General features: G+C 42.1%; 1 protein-coding gene across 1 annotated transcript; it reads right to left on the bottom strand.

The window, feature by feature from the left end:
* Positions 1 to 2728: 2728 nt before the first annotated feature.
* On the bottom strand, positions 2729 to 11508 carry IRF4 (interferon regulatory factor 4; the record flags this gene model as incomplete). The annotated part of the gene is given in 6 exon segments (XM_036741389.1): positions 2729 to 2836; positions 5128 to 5269; positions 6053 to 6141; positions 7712 to 7898; positions 9175 to 9496; positions 11453 to 11508. Coding segments are annotated over 5 exon segments (763 nt in total), but the record flags the coding sequence as incomplete, so codon positions are not given.
* Between the last annotated feature and the right edge of the window lie 5369 nt (positions 11509 to 16877).

A 16877-nucleotide genomic window follows, 5' to 3' on the forward strand; every position in this document is an offset into this window, starting at 1 on the left:
TTCACAGTCAACATCAACAGAAGAGAATTTTATCCCCATCTTATCAGATATCACACTGAAAGATTTTAACGTGCCTAAATGACACTTAATTTGTTTTCATATTGCTGATGGTGGGGCTGATATTTCTAAAATACCAAGTCTTGTACTAATTATCAATAATTGATTTTCAAACGAGAGTTAATTCTAAACTTGAGAAAAGAGGAGCTCTAGAGTCAGCAGCAACCAATGAAAAGAATGGTATTTCCCAGTCTCTGGTACTCTGTCCACTGATGCTTTATTCTTGCTTTCAGCTTTGGGTGATACAGAATCTGAGAACATGCTCCATGAAAGACTGGAGTAGGCATTAATCAGGGGACTAAAGTACCACATCTTATTCCAGACAGGGTGATAGGCAGACATTCTTATGGGAATCATTGGATAAAAGTGAAAATAAGTGAAAGGAAAGAAAAAGGAAATGAATGAGAGGGGAGGGGAGGGGTGGGAAGGGGAAGTGGAAGGGAAAGGAAAAGGGAAGGGAAAGGGGAAAGGGAAGGGAAGAGAAGAAAAAGAAAAGGAAGGGAAAGGAAAGGAAGAGGAGGGAGGGAAGGAAGATTTTTTTTAAAATGGTATTTTGTCAAAATGAAAGGAAATATTGTAAACCCACAAATGCTTTGCAACCTAACCAGTAATGAAAAAAAATATTTCTTGAAGGCAACATTTAAGCAAATTTAATTAAAATCCTATCTAACTATCCACTGATGTTTGACAACAGTCCTTAAGACTGTGTGTTCTAATATTTTAGATGGTGAGATATGCAAACTTATTCGTTTCACCTATTTAGGAAATAAATAGCATTTACAATATGAGGAGGAAGAAGTTGCCCTAGTAGTTAGAGTTCTTTAAAACCTTAGGCAAAGGCTCTGGGCAGGTTTCGGATCCCCTAATCCTATATTTTCAGTGGCAGTGCATATTTAAGTGGGGAAGGTAAACATTTTTTTCAATGAATCGGATCAAAAGACACAAATCAATCTTGACGAGGAAGGCTCCCCAAGATGAAGCCCATAAAAACTTTTTTTTTAACTCCACTCCAGAGAACTAGCTCAGCTAGTGCACTCAGTGCACTTCTGCAGAAAGACTCCAAGACCAAGGGCTCAGGCAAAGTATCTACTGACAAAGAGGAGGTGTTGCCTTTTGGAGGTGACTCTTGGGGCAGGTTTCATTTCATTCAGTGACGTCAGTGATCACAAGGTCACACTGACATAAATAGCTGTTTATTTCCTACTCCTCTAGCACCCACGCAGACTGGGGTACCCACGAAAAGAGTATGAAAGTTCTAAAAACACAGATGTTCTCATACACAATTCTTACAGCCCTAAGACACCTCCCCTCAAAAGCCATTCTCAGTCACTGTGACTTCTCAGAAGACCAAAGGCAAACGTCTTCAGTTTTAGCTCTGATACTGCAATCAATGAAAATCAAATATCCAAAAGCCACTAGAAGAAATAGCCTCACCCCTTCCCCCCCAACCCCAACGTAGCACAGTCTCTAACGTCAGTTTTAAAATGGGGGTAGTTTCAAGGCGAGTGATACCAAAGGTTAATACTGATGGTGCAGGTCAAATCCCTTCACAATGCAATCCAAAGAAGTTATCTAACTTCTTTGGTAGGCCTACAATTATGCTGCATCAAATATTCCTTAAAATAAAGGAAACTGGGGATCCAGAAACCCAATTTTTATGCAAAGATCATTGTCGCATTGGAAGTTGTGCCTGTATTTGCTCCTTAGACAGTCAACAAACATTTATTGTCAGCCCTTGATCAGAAATCAAGCTCTGTGGTAACATCTACTAAGACTGAACCCTGCTACAGTGGACACTGAATGTGTATTTGCTGAATAAACTTGTGCATCATCAAAAGTGAAACTTGTGAACATCATTCTTATTGCTAACAGGAATAACTAACATTTGTGCAGTATTTTAAGGTTTGCAAAATGATTTACAACTGTCATCTCCTTTTATTTATTGACAAGGCAGTCAATAGCAACAAAATAAAGAGACCTCAATTCAAACAATGGTCATTGAAAGAAGGACATAGAAGGATGATTCCAAGGGATTAATTTAATAAAATTTTGTTGTTTTTTATTGCTTCCTTCCAATAGTCCGAGCTTAGCTTCTAGCATATAACATGTGTGCATGTTACATGCGTACATGTTATATGCATATCACATATATATTACATGTGCAGGAAAGAGGAAAGAGGCCAGTGCTAACTGCCCCATCTTGTACTTTTCCTGTCGTAACAAGTCACTTTTTCCTGAAGACATCACTTTAGTGATGAATTTCTATGCTTCCTGGCTTCCTTTACTTAAAGGAACTAAAAAACCAACTAAAATCTCATCTTTTACTGGAAGCCTTCCCCAACTCTTCTTAATTCTAGTGCCTTCCCTTTCTTAATTATTTCCTATTTATCATGTATATAGCTTGTTTTTTATCTGTTTCTATGTTGTCTCTCTATTAGATTGTTAGATTGAGGTCAGGGACTGTTTTTTGCTTCTTTTTGTATCCCCAGCATTTAGCATGGCATCTGGCACATAGTAGGCTTCTAATAAATGTTTATTGATTAGTTCTCTTTTTCAGAGAGGTTCAAGTCACCAGAGGTCTGCTCACTAATTAGTCCACAAATGTGAGACACCACATTCTCTCTATGGCTTAGACAGACAGACAGACAGACAGAACAAACACCGCACTTACCTGAGAGGGCCAGGGCTTCAGCAGACCTTATACTTGGCTCGATGGGTATTCCAGGAGTCTGTGACTCAGGTGGCGCACAAGCATAAAAGGTGCCCGTCACCTGGCAACCTGTATTTACAAATAAAACCAAATAATTTCTTAACTGGCAGTCAAAGTCAGCAAGAGGCAGCATCTTCGTGAAGCAGTGCTGCTCCTCCTACCAATCCACAAAATAAATCTGGGAAATAAACTGGAGGTCTATTATGGCGGATCTTCCAGTGCAGGAACCCAAGAACCTGGAAGCTAACTGCATCCCATGCCAACTCTGTGAGACAAGTGTCCCACTTGGCTGGTTGAAATCTTGGCCTGTGGGAAATTGACGCACAGAGAGAAGAAACTGAGGAACCCCAAATCCTGCCACGTGGGTTCTGGAACCAAAGAATTTTCTGTACTTTCTTTGAACTTTCTGACATGAGCAAAACTGAGTGGGAACTTTTCAAATATTTAGTTTACTTTTTTTAACCTGCTTTTGATGAGTTTGGGGGAGCTGAGCAAGGAGAGGAACAACCTTGGTCTCTTTTAATAAAGACAGTCTCTGCAATGGACTTTCCTTTCTATTTGCTTCATCTTATTTTTCCTTCAGAGATTTGTCTGTCATTCCCTGTCCTTATATACAGGGTATCCCAAAAGTCTTAGTGCAGTTTTCAATTATTAAGGCTTTAAACTTCTCTAAGACTTTTGGGACATCCTGAATTTATAACCACAGTCTCATAGTTAATACTTATGGCTATCAATCTAATAGATCCAGCTCCACTGCACACAGACCTGGGGCTCAGGAATGTTGTTCTAATCTTAGTTTATTCCTCTTAAAAATGGAAAGAATATGGCAAGATGATTTCCTTGGAAATCATCTCTGAATAATTCAAATAAATGAATACAGAATGCTGTAGATATAAGATACAAAACATGTATCAAATAATAATATACTTTATTAACAGCATAAAGTTGAATGCTCTTGGGGACTAAAGATTGTTAAATTCTTTGTCTTTGCATCCCCAGTATCTAGCATGGTACCAGGCACATGGTAGGTGCTCAAAAAAATACTTGTCAAGGACAAAATATTTCCTATCTAGATAATGAGGTGTAGTGGAAAGAACACTGAGTTTGGGCTAGAAAGCAGGAATGTAAATTCTAGCTCAACTACTCAATGCTACCTGGGTCACCTCAGAAAAGTCACTTCTCCTGTCTTGACTTCAGTCTCCCCAAGATTAAAATAAGGGGTTTGGACTATATGACTCTGAAGTTTCCTCTCAAGTCTAAAATGCTTTGGTCATGTCCATCAGCTTTTTTTTTCAGAGAGACTCAGGTCACAACAGAGACAGTAATGTGAATAGTTAATTGAATCAAGGTAGGATAGAGGCAACAGCTACTTTTTTTTGATCTACACTTATAATTTCATCAATATAGGAGCGCTTGTGTGAAAACTCCCTCCATTGATAGATATCAGCAACTCACTTATAATTAATATATTAAGGAGTTTCCTAAGACATCGATAAGTATACTGACTTGCCCAGGGTCACACAACCTATTAATGTCAGATGTGAGACTTGAACCCAGTTTTTCCTGGCTTTCCAAGGCCAGCCCTCCATCCACTTCAATGTATTGCCTTTCAATAGTTACAAAAATTTGTATTTTAAAAATGAGGAAAATGTTGTTGTTGTTCAGTCACGTCCAACTTTTCATGACCTCATTTGGGGTTTTCTTGGCAAAGATACTGGAGTGGTTTTTCTCCAGCTCATTTTACAGATGAAATGACTTGCCCAAGGTCACATGGCTTTTAAGTGTCTGAGGCTGGATTTGAACTCAGGAAGATGAATCTTTCTGACTCTAAGCCCGGCATTCTATCCACTGAGAGCACAACTATTTGGCACTTTCTCACTGTCTCATGAATCCTGAGATGGGAAAGGATGACAAAGTTCTTGGCCCACATCATAGGGCTGGGAATAAAATTTAGAACTCAAGAAATCTATGACATCAGACGCACGATGGCTTGTCTTTAAGATAAGATTCAGTATCACTTGATTATACCATAATCTTAATACATTAACTTAGCACCAAAGGAGAAATAGTCTTTTGTTTTACTCCCAGTAAAGACAAAAGAAGAGACAAAGAATAGTCCAGTTAATAGGAATGGGATAAAGAGATATTCATTAGTCCAGCAAACTGTCTTGCCCCTGCATTTGCTTGCAACAGTCTTTCTTTACAGCCTTCTCAGAAAGGGGAAGCTCTTGGTCACTGATAGACAACACTAGGTTAGCAGTGATTTTTTAAACTGTGGTCACATTATCAGTGAGTTCAGTATTAGTGGGCCAAAAGCACAGACTGTGGATAAAGGAAACCAGGACTAGAATCCTTCTTACCATTCTCACAGGCAGGGCCCTGCCAGTGGTGACTTCGAGGTCCAAAAGGGACAGTTGCACATTGATAGGGGATTTCTGGGTGAGGCTGCTCTGGAACAAAATCTCTCCAATTACGGTCATGGGGCATCATATAGTTTGGAACCTGTTCAGATCAAAAAAGAAGAAATACATCCCAGATCATCATATTGATAGGGAATATTTTCCCTTTGTATATACTCCTGGACTTCTCTGGGATTCACTCATTTGGCAGGTGGCCAAGAATGATTCTAACATCAGATAAAAAAGTTTGGAATAAGCTGTTCATCTCACTGACAAGCTAAAGAATATTTTAAAAATACAATCAAGGCACTGTGGCAAAATATTGATTTATGCAATGCTTTATCATATGGTTAAACTCTGGCACCAAAAATACCACAGGGAAAACTACCTCCCTTCACCCACCAGATTCAATCAAACAGAGCTGTAATTCACTTTAGAAAAAGCCAGCTAGGATCAGCTGCCCTGTGGTTTCACATGATAAAGCACTTCTTCCCAAGTTATAAATTTCAACAAAAGGCCTATTTCCCAGAAGATTTTAGAATCAATTGGGAAAAAAAAGATATTCTTTTCCTCCCTCTTTCCTTATCTCTCCTTATCTTTGTCTCTGTCTCTGTCTCTCTCTCTCTGAATATGTCTCTCTCAGTCTGTCTCTATCTCTTTCCCTTCCCCACTCCCATCAAATGTAACATTCTTATAAAACCCATCATTGGTTAAACCAATGATGCACCAACAAACCATTTGAAAGTTTAAAAATTTTTCCAACGAAAAAAAATTGTTAGATTTTTTTTTCCTTTTTCTTACCATATAAACAATGAGCTTGATTTTTTAAAACTGAATTCACTTGTTGTTTTGTTATGACTTACTCACATAAGATTCATCAACTCACCTGAGTTTGTAGTGATGGGTATGGAGCAGGCATTGCAAAAGAGTGGTTCATAATTATCTGGGGATCCTCCAAGCCCAATTGTTTAGCTCCTATTCATATGTAGGTAAAGCGGAAATAGTACGACATTAAAAATAATAATAATAAAATTTAAGTTTAAAAAATAAATTTGGATGCAGAATGACAGTATCTCAGAGTGAAAAGGGACCTCAGAAAATGTCCAATCCAGAAAATATATCAAAGAAGATATTGGCCGGTAATATTTATAAGTTTTATTTTGAATGAGAAAATGATTCCTATAAGGATTGATGGGCAGGATACTCATTAGAGTGAATAAACTTAAGTTTAGCCTTTTGGGTGGTAGTCACTAAAGGCTCTTGGGAATAATCAAAGTCCCCAGTGTCCAGTGGTTATCTATTTATGGCCAGAAATGTGGCCTATGACATTACTAGAGTAATTCACCGACTGATCAAAGAAAAAGTGCCAGGGGATCTGTAGTATACCTCTTAGTGAGTGATGTTAGGTAGTCGGTCAATAAGCTTTTGTTAAGTGCCTACTATGTGCTAGGCACTGTGCTAAGCACTGGAGACACAAAGAAAGGTAAAAGAGTTTGCCTACGTTTAAGGAACTCACAGTCTAATAGTGGAGGCAACATGCAAACAATTATGAACAAACAAGATATGTACAAGACAAATTGGAAATAATCAACAAAGGAAAAGCACTACCATTAAGGGGGATCAGGAAAGACTTCCCTCGTAGAACAGGGTTTTTTAGCTAGGACTTAAAGGAATCCAGTAGGCACACATAAGGAGGGTGATGGTTCTAGGCAAGGAGGACAGCCAGGGAAAACACCTGGAGTTTGGAGATGGAATATTTCATTTAAGGATAAGTAAAGGTCAGTGTTAATGGATCACAGAGTACATGGGGCTGAATAAGGAGTAAGAAGACTGGAAAAGTAAGAGGGGGTAGATTATGAAGGGTTTTGAATGCTAAATAGAATATTTTATATTTGATCCTCGACGTGATAGGGAGCCACTAGGGAGGTGAAATTATCAGCTCTGCACTTGAAGATCAGTTTGACAGCTGAGTGGAGGATGGGTCCAAGTGGGCAGAGACAACGAAAAAGCTACTGCGATAGGCAGAGCATGAGGTGATGAGGGCCTGTACCAGGCAGGTGGTGGCAGTGCCAGAAGAGAGGAGGAGGCAGAGGAGAGATGTGAGGAAGGCAAAATCGACAGAACTAGGCAACAGGTTAGAGATGGGGGAGGATAATAGAGAGTGAAGAATCAAGGATGAGGATGACATCACCTAAGAGCTTGGTTGACTTGGAGAATGGAGATGCCCTTCATCATAATAGTGAAGTTTGGAATGGGGAAGCTTGGGAGAGTGGTTAGGGGGAAAGTTGTGATAGAATCTTGTTCTGGAGTTAGAATCTGAGAAGTTCACACACAAGAATACTACAGAAAACTCAAATCAGTGCCTCAAAAAATGAAGCTGAACCTTTATGAGTTCTCAATCTGACTGGCAGGTTGTATGAAGACAGAAAAAAAAAATTTGACAAAATAGAATTAAAGCACTGAATGTTTTTCCACTGTTAACAACTTATAATGCAAGAAAACAACATTTGATTTTTAAAATAACAACAGCAAGGAAATTCCCTACCTTTTTTGGCCCCTTCAGGAACAATTCTGTAGACTTTGTATGGATCTGAGATATCCAGTTGGCTTCTGTCAACCAACTCTTCAAAGTCATTACTCTTGTTGAGAGCACAGCGCAACCTTGTCTTCCAGGTTGGAGGGTCTGGTTTGTCAATACCTTCCCTGAACTTCCCTTTAAAGAGTGCCCAAGCCTGGAAGGAAAAGTTAAGAAGGGAAGTGTAAGGTTAAAATGCTGGTCATTGAAAAAAAAGCTGCATGGAGGAATTAATTTACAAATAAAATCACACTTTACCAATAAAATCACAACTGTGTAGTATTTCAGTACAATATTTCCTTTGAGAAATATCATTGTTGAGCTCAAGAGAAATGGTGTAAGAGGAATAACTGGCTGACTGATGGACTGGACAGTCACCATGTCAAAATGACTGGAAAATGGAGCAAGAAAGCTCCAAGGGCTTGGGACTTTGCCAAGGCTGTGGTTATCTACTCAAATAATCAGTTTCATTATCTTAGAATCAGAGATTTCTATCTGGATGAAGCCTCAAAGATCATCCCCTCCAGATAAGGAAACTGAGGCTTCATTTCCCATAGGAAGAAACTAAAGTCAGAAGTTGTTTGCCCAGTGTCACACAGGTAGTAAGATTGGATTTCTCAGGTGGGAACCTGGATCATCTGATTGAAAATCCAACTCTTTTTCATCTCTGAAGACATATGGGAGGGTGCTGGGGAGGGGAGAAGGATAGTTCTGTATAAGGAATACATTCTGAAGGATTGCCGAAACTGTTAGGAACCTGAAATCTAAGAAAAGACTCTCTCCATTGCTTTTGTAACATTACATGTGGCAAGACTACTTTCTCATTAGATCAGCATAAAGCCTGCTCTAGAATGGAACAAGTTTTGTCTGCAGACTAAGAGACATATACAAGGATACAGGGATAGAAAGACCCAAATAGAGATACAGAGAACTACAGAAACAGGGGTACAGAGACAAAAAGAGTCTTATGTTCTAAACCTAAGCCCTTCTGCTCCCTCCGCCTAGGGAAGGAGGTCTCCCTGTCTGGGCCAGCAGCTCTTTCTAGATATTGCTCACCTAGCACTCTCGGGGCTTGTGACTTGGCCCCTCATTTGTGCAAACACCTCAGAAAGCTACCAGCTTTTCGTTTTCTCATGTGGTCTCCACCGGGACTGTACCTAAGGGTTCCGATCCCACAGACATCTACCCATTTCCCGGGTCCTCCCCTAACAGCCCCACAACCCCAACCACCGCCCCTGCCTCCTCTGCCTGCTACTGCAAACAGTAACTGGAGGAGGGTTATTTGCAAGACCTGGGATGGGTGTGAGAGCAAGCTTCCCTTCTCCCCCCTCTCCCCTTCGTCCCTCACCTGGGGACGCGGCATTTCCCCAGGTCAGGAGCTCAAAGCCCGCCCCCCTTTCAGCTCTCCTCCTCGCTCCCCAAGCCTTAATGACCTTGAAGAGGGCAGCATCCTCCTCGCGGTTGTAGTCCTGCTTGCCGGCGTGTTTCCAGGGGATGCGGAAGATGCTCTTCTCCTCATTCTCCCACACGAGGCCCGGGTACTTGCCGCTGTCAATCTGGTCAATCAGCCATTGGCGGAGTTTGCCGTTTCCACAACTCACAGAACTCATCCCGCACTCGCTACTGCTGCCGCCGCCGCCGCTGCCGCCACCGCCTCCCTCCAAGTTCATGCCCCGCACGCCGGGTGCCCTGATGCAGCCGCCGAGGCCGCCGCTGCTGCTGCCTCCGCGCCTCTCGCAAATGCCCCGGCCGGAGCTAAAGAGAGGAGATAGGGGAACAGGAGCCCGGCCCCTTCAGTCGCTGCCGACACTGGAAGCTCAAAGGCGCCAATGAAGCCTTTTCGGCCTCACTCTTGCTCCCTCCTGTTAACCCCACAGTCAAGAGAAAAAGGAGGCTTCTGGTTTACTAGGACTCCAACTCGCCCAATTGAGACCGTGTGTACTACACTGTTTTGCACACTTCTCGCCTCCGCACACCTTCGGGACTTCCGAAGCCCTGAGTGCGCGCCCCTAGGGATCAGCCTCCTTTGAGCTGGGCTTGCTAGCCACCTCTCTCCCCCACCTATTCCCTCATCAGAGGCCCGTGTTGCCTCATCTGGCAGGCATCATCTTCTTACCAGTTTTGACCTACCTAGGCACACTCCCAATACACCCAACACCCGCCTTTTACACTTTTATTTACACTTTGCACGGCTGCCCAAACCTGCTATATGCCCTCCCACGTGAGCGTGGGGACTTTCTATTTGCCACACCAGGTCAGTTGGGAATACGTCTTGTGGGAGCAGTTTCCCCAGCACGCCTAGCTATGCGGGCTAAAGGAAACTTTCCCCGACCCTGGCCTCACTGTGTTTCCAGGCAAAATGTTAACCCTGCCTTTAGAGACTCCTTCTGATTCTATACTCACGCTCTCCTTACCCCATAGTTCACTCTCCATCCTTCCCAAGATAAACGTGCCTACGGTACTACCAGGAAAAGATCAGGGCCCCGAGACTAGAGATGAAAGCCAGGAAGGTTTATTTGATTGGGAAGAAGAGACAGACGAGGAGCCGATGGGATACGAGAGTGGTATCGAAGGCAGGAGCTGAGATAATTTTACAAGGGACCTGCAGTGACCTTGGTCACTGTCGCCCGGAGAAAAGGAGAGGATGGAGGCGCAGTGTCAATTCAGGAGTTGCATCTAAGCCCACCCGCGTCTCAAGTGGAGGTGTAGCAGCAGCTAAGAGCGCTCCCAGCCTTCTGATCCAGAGCTGGCAACGTGAGAGCCCCGCTGTCGGAAGACCTACGAAAGGTGCCGGAAAAGGCAGCTCCGAGATTCTCCGCAACTCAATTCAAATTCTGTCCCTTTTTTTCTCCTTTGCTCAAGAATTAAACTATCGAGGTCTCACCAATAGCTGCCACTATTTGTTTCCCCATATTCCCGCCCCCTGCCCTCCGCCTCCTCCCCTCGTTAGCAGCCACCACGTGAAGCTTTAGCAAAGTGCCCAGAGCGCAAGGGGACTTATACAGGGTCTTCCCAAAGTCTTAGTTTAAAGCCTAACATTGCACCAAGACTCTGGAGACACTCTAAATTTCCCCGAGGGAAAATACAGTTTACAGCCTCTGGCAGCCTACACATTTCAAATATCCTCGTGATGTCAGTCATATAGCATCCCGAAATAATATTTGTAAAATGCTTAGCATAGTGCCTGCCACATAGGAGACGCTTGTTCCCTTGCATCCCTAGCCGCTGCTAGGAAAAATTGTAGTTATTCTCTCTCTCTCTCTCTCTCTCTCTCTCTCTCTCTCTCTCTCTCTCTCTCCTCTCTCTCTCTCCTCTCTCTCTCTCTCTCTCCCCCACACTCACACTCTGTCACTCTGTTTCTCCCTCTCTCTCTCTCTCTCTCTCTCTCTCTCTCTCTCCTCTCCTCTCCTCTCCTCCTCTCCACGCACGTGGATTTCTCTCCCGAATCCTCACTCAGCACGCAGGGACCCTACAGGGTTCTCTTCCAGCAGCAGTGCAAAGTGACAGCGGTTCTGTTGTAACCATCCATCACCTGCATGTGACCTGTTCAGTTCTGAAAAGCGCTTGCGAATTTCGGGGTAGCCCTGCTCATTTCCTCCCAGCTGAGACTCCCAGGGATACCCCTTCTCTTTCACACAACCTTTCTCAGACCCCCTTGGCTAGTACTTTCCTCCCACCTTGGCAGAGGCTCCCGGGACCAGCAGCTCTTACCTCTATCCCCAGCCTCCGAAGAGAGGGCTGGCGTTGGGTTCCAAAGCTAAAAGTGGTGAAACTACAACCCTGAGGGGGAAAAAGAGGAACTTTATATGAAGCGTGAAAGCCCTGTTCGGGGCGGGGACAGGAGGGGGGTGGGAAGGGGGTCAGGACGGCTCGGGTAGGGAGGAGTGGAGGCTGAGGGAGGAGACTGGGAGGGAGGCGGGAAGGGGGCGCGGCTTCCCAGGGCGGGGATCAAGGCTCTGTTACTTGAATTTCTGCTATTTTAATAAGGGGCCGGGCGGGGACACATGTGCGATCTGGAAAGCACTGTAGTGACTGAATTGGCTTTTGTGTGTGTGTGTGTGCGGAAGCACAAATTGTGGAGGGTAGAGGAAGAGTAGAGGGAAAGGAAAAGGAGAGAAGGGGGAGAAGGAGGAGGAGAAAGAAGGGAAGGAGGAGAATGGGAGGAGGAGAGTGGGAGGAGGAGAGAAAAAGGAGACCTAAATTCGTACAACGCTTGCAGGGGAAAGACTGAGACCTGCTCCCTAGCCACTCCAGCCTCCCTAGCAGCCGAGGAAACTCCTCGGACCTCAAGGGAACTGTCTATACAGCAGCCTGGGAGAGTTTACGTCTGGCAGTGGATGCTAGAGTCTCCGCCTCTTCCCCTTATCCACCCCACTGTCGCGCTTGACAATTTAGAGTTGGAGTCCTAAGAAAAAAAGGAGGGAAGTAAAGAGTTAACCATTGTGCCCAAGAGTTTCTTTAGAAGTTCTGGATAGTACTATTAAGATAAGAAGAAGAAGAAGAAGAAGAAGAAGAAGAAGAAGAAGAAGAAGAAGAAGAAGAAGAAGAAGAAGAAGAAGAAGAAGAAGAAGAAGAAGAAGAAGAAGAAGAAGAAGGAGAAGGAGAAGGAGAAGGAGGAGAAGATGAAGAAGAAGAAAAAGAAGGAGAAGGAGGAGGAGGAGGAGGAGAAGGAGAAGGAGAAGAAGAAGATGATGATGATGATGATGATGATGATACCAGCAACGGTAACAGCAGCCTCTAAGTGACACCAAGAAACCTACCTATTTGTGGAAGTAAGGAAGCAGCACGATCCCCCCAAAAAACCCAAAAAAACCCCTTTTTGTTTGTTATTTGGTTTGGACCCGTGATTTCCTCCCTGTGGAACCTCCTTTCACCAATAGAGGTTGGCAATTGCTTTGTAACTTATTCTTTGACAGTTGCCTGGGGCACGGAACCTTTTTAGTGACTTTCTCTATGGGGTCATATGGCCAAGAAGAATCCAAGGCAGGGTTTCATCTTAGGTCTTCTACAAAGCCATCCCTCTGTCCACTATCTGAGTTTGGCTCCCATACAGTATATACACTAAGTCAAATGTCCATGCCCTATTGTGTCTATGATTAAGGTAGATTGAGAGTATTTGGATGCATCAAACTGCCCCTCCCAGTCTAAGTTACAAAGATAGGGAAGAAGGAAAATAAATTATGCACATATTCTGTTGTCCCCAGACTCCAATTCCCTCTTGGAAACCAGTTTTCATGTCATAAAGAGACTGCTCCCTAGGAGAGGTGCCTAACAAAAATAAAAATAATAAAACTTGCCAAGGACTGTGAAATAACAAAAATCCCTATAGTAATTTGGATTGTGGTCCCTATTCTTTTTAAATCACTTAAGTTCCTTTTCGTTAAAATACTGATAAAGTGACAGAGGTGGAGGAAGGACAGGATTTGGAACAAAAAATCATTCTTAGAGGGTTTCAGCCTTTCATACACGTGTCCTCTCTGCACAGGTTTAGTCAGTTTCATCATTTCCCTCACACATCCACATCCTCCACTTTCAAAAGTACAAAACAACAGTCATTGAAGGAAAGCTTTTCAAACAGCACAAGTGCACCTTGTTCAAAAATAACATGGTTAATCTTCAACGCCATCTTCTGGCTTACTCATTTGCAATTTTATCCAGCTTTCAAAATAAAGATAATTTTTAAATTTTTTAATAAATTGATTAGTATAAAATATTTTGGTAGTTGAATCTGTTGGTCTAGTCATAATTTCCAAGTGGAAACAAATCAAACAAAGTTAGTTCATAAACATTTATTAAGCACTTATTATGTGTCAGGCACTGTGCTAAGTGTTGGAGATAAAAAGAAAGGTAAAAGACAATCCATGATCTTAAGGAGCTCACAGTCTGATGGGGAAACAACAAATAACCATACATACAAGTTACATACAGGATAAACTAGAAATAATCAACAGGGGGAGGCACTAGCATTTAGGGGGATCAGGAAAGGCTTCTTTTAGAAGGTGGGATTTTAGCTGGGAATTGAAGGAAGTCAGGGAAGCCAAGAGGCAGAGATAAGGAGGGAGATCATTCCATGCATGGGGAACAGCCAAAGAAAATGCCAGGAGCCTAGAGATGGACTGTCTTGTTTGAGGAACAGCAAGTGTCATTGGATCACAGAGTACTTGGTGAGGTGAGGTGTACAAAGATGGAAATGCAGAGGACCAAAGGGTATGAAGGTTTTTGAATGCCAAAGAAGTTTATATTTAAACCTGTAAGTTATACGGAGTAACAAGAGTTTCTTGAATTCAGGCAGGTTGGCATGGTTGTACTTGAGCTTTAGGAAGATCACTTTGCCAGCTGAGTGGAGGATGGATTGGAGTGGGGAGAGATTTGTGACAGGCAGACCAACCAAGAGGCTATGGTAGTAGTTCAGGGGAGAGATAATGAAGGTTTGCACCAGTATACGGCAGTGTCCAAAGAGAAAGGGAGATGCATTTGAGAAATGTTACAAAAGTGAAATCAACAAGCCTTGGCAAGAGATTGGATATAAGGGGTAAGTAAAAGAGAGTGATGAGTCCTGAAGTGAAGGAGATCACCAAGTGAAAGGGAAGAGAAGATACCCAGCTGTGGGGACATGATGGAGTCCAGTTCAAAGAAATGCAGCTGGGTGGGTAACTTTGAAGTGAGTAGTTTTGGTGAAATTGAGATTGAAAGACTGTAGAGACTTTAAAAGAAAGTGAGAGGAAAGGAAGTTTGGGCACTATATGGCCTTCTCAATGAGTTTAATCCAAAAAGGGGGGAAAGATATAGGACAATTGCTAGTGGGGAAGGCATGTCATTTGTTCACCAAACAGTTTACATCTTAGACATATTAGAGCACATTAGAAATATTGAAAATCCCCCACGACAGAAAAAAAAAATTTTCTAGTCTGAGCTCCCCCTCCCCCAACACACACACCCCAGACTGGTTAATAAGAAAACTAAATTGTTCCTCAAGAAAGACTGGAACCCTGGAATTAAGTCTGCCAATGCAGTTTGCTTGCAAGGTACAAAAACAATAATCAGTTAGTTGGTTGCTTTATTAGACAAAACAACAGCAAAGCGTATGATTGTATTTTTGCTTGAACTGCCTGGTTTCTGTTTATTTTTACCCAATTGACTGGATATTTTGGTATTCTACAGACCTAATCCAAACCTAGTTTAGTAAAATTTCCATGCCATTCTTTATAAAGTCATCTTTTTAAAGGTAATTTTTTTAAAAAATCACTTAGGAAAGCTTCTTAAAGAAAGTTATGCTGAATGAGAAAGGAAGAAATTTATGTCAGAATAAAACTAGAATATGGATTCATAACACCTATCCACTCCCCCCCACCCCCCACCCCACCACAGTCTGTCTTCTAAGAGATTTCAATTTTGTTTAAAAAAAATTTAAAAGCAACCCCCCCCCCCCAGCTTTTAACAACAATTAAAGAGATTTGTGAATTACAAATCCCAAACTTTCAGAATTGGGAGGGAACTCAAAGGCCAGGTCATCTAACCCAAAACTGAACTGTAATCCTCTCTATAAGAGGTTTTCATTGTTAGTGCTTAAGTATGTCGGGGAGGAGGAGGGAAGGGGGGGAGAGGGGAATGACCAAGACAACTACCTCCCCAGGCATTTCATTCTGCTTTTGAAATGACTTTTTTAAATTATGGAAAATATATGATAAAAAATAAAACATAGGCACTTTGTCTTCCTTCAAGTTTTAGTTCAACAACTATGTTCTGTAGGAGTTCTTTCCTGGTCCCCAAGGTTGCTAGTCTTTCCTAAAATTTCCTTGTATCTTGTTGTTGTTGTTCGCCCATGTCCAACTCTTGGACCATAGCATGCCAAAACCCATGGGGTTTTCTTGGTAAAGATTCTGGAGTGGTTTGCCATTTCCTTCCCCAGTGGATTAAGGCAAAAAGAGTTAAGTGACTTGTCCAGAGTCACACAGCTAGTAAGTGTCTGAGGCCAGATTTGAACTCAGGAAGATGAGTCTTCCTGACTCCAGGCCCTGCTCTCTATCCACTGAGCCACCTAGCTGCCCATCTGGCACATAGTAAGTGCTTAATAAATGTTTATTAACTTTTAAAATACATAATATTTTATTTTCTCCCAATTACATGTTAAAACAATTTAAAACATTTTTTAAAGTTTTGAGTCCCAAATTCTATCCCTCCCTCCCGTCCCTGAGAACAATAAGCAATCAGATATAGATTATACATGTGCAATCATGTAAATAAATGTTTATCAATTGATTGATTGATATCATCTTCCTCATTAGAATCTAAGTTCCCAGAGGCCACGGACTGTGTTCATTTTTCCCTTGTTTCCATCTCGCTTACCATTAGGGCCTGATACATAATATTTCCTAAATGCTTGCTTGCTTATGCGATTAGTTGGTTGAATGTCACCTTAGCCAATTTTAGAATATGGAATTATCTCCCTTAATACCTATGTACTTTGCAAGTAGTAAGCAATAAATACTCGTCTTCTTGCTCGCTTGATTGAATACCTTATGGGGTTGGGTTTTGTCCTTTCTGTTTTTGCCATGTAATCACGTTTTAGGATAGTGAACTACGCCCTTTAATAATCATAGGGAAGTTAGAAGCCTTTAACAACTCTAGATAAGTTACTACTTAATAAAATCTTTGTTGAGTGGAATCAAATTGGAGCAAGCTACATTCCTAACTGTTTATTTCATTGTCAATCAACAAGTTTTCTTTGTGGTTTGCTCTGAGGCATTTGTCTTTTATACAAATGTTATTCTGAACATATGCTGAATTGAGTAACCAAAATCAATATTTGACTACTAGATACAGAATCAAGAGACCTGGGTCTTATTCCCAGCTGGGGGAGTCCTTGGTAAAGTCACTTAGCTTCTCCTCTGGATCTCCCTTTTTCTTAGCTATAAAACAATGAGTGAAGTTGAAGTAAATGATCTCTAATTCTCAAAAAAAAGAACAACTGACTTCTAGTTTATTTTTACAACAATCAGTCAAAATTCATATTGTCCCCTCTTGTTATTATAAATATTCAAAGAATGGGCAGGGGGTACATATATTTTTGTGACCACTCTACTAACCGCTGAACTTGACTTCATTCTTTTTAATACAAGTGTATTCATTGTCAGTA

Source organism: Trichosurus vulpecula, chromosome 1 (genome assembly GCF_011100635.1).
Source record: "Trichosurus vulpecula isolate mTriVul1 chromosome 1, mTriVul1.pri, whole genome shotgun sequence".
Classification (NCBI taxonomy): Eukaryota; Metazoa; Chordata; class Mammalia; order Diprotodontia; family Phalangeridae; genus Trichosurus; species Trichosurus vulpecula.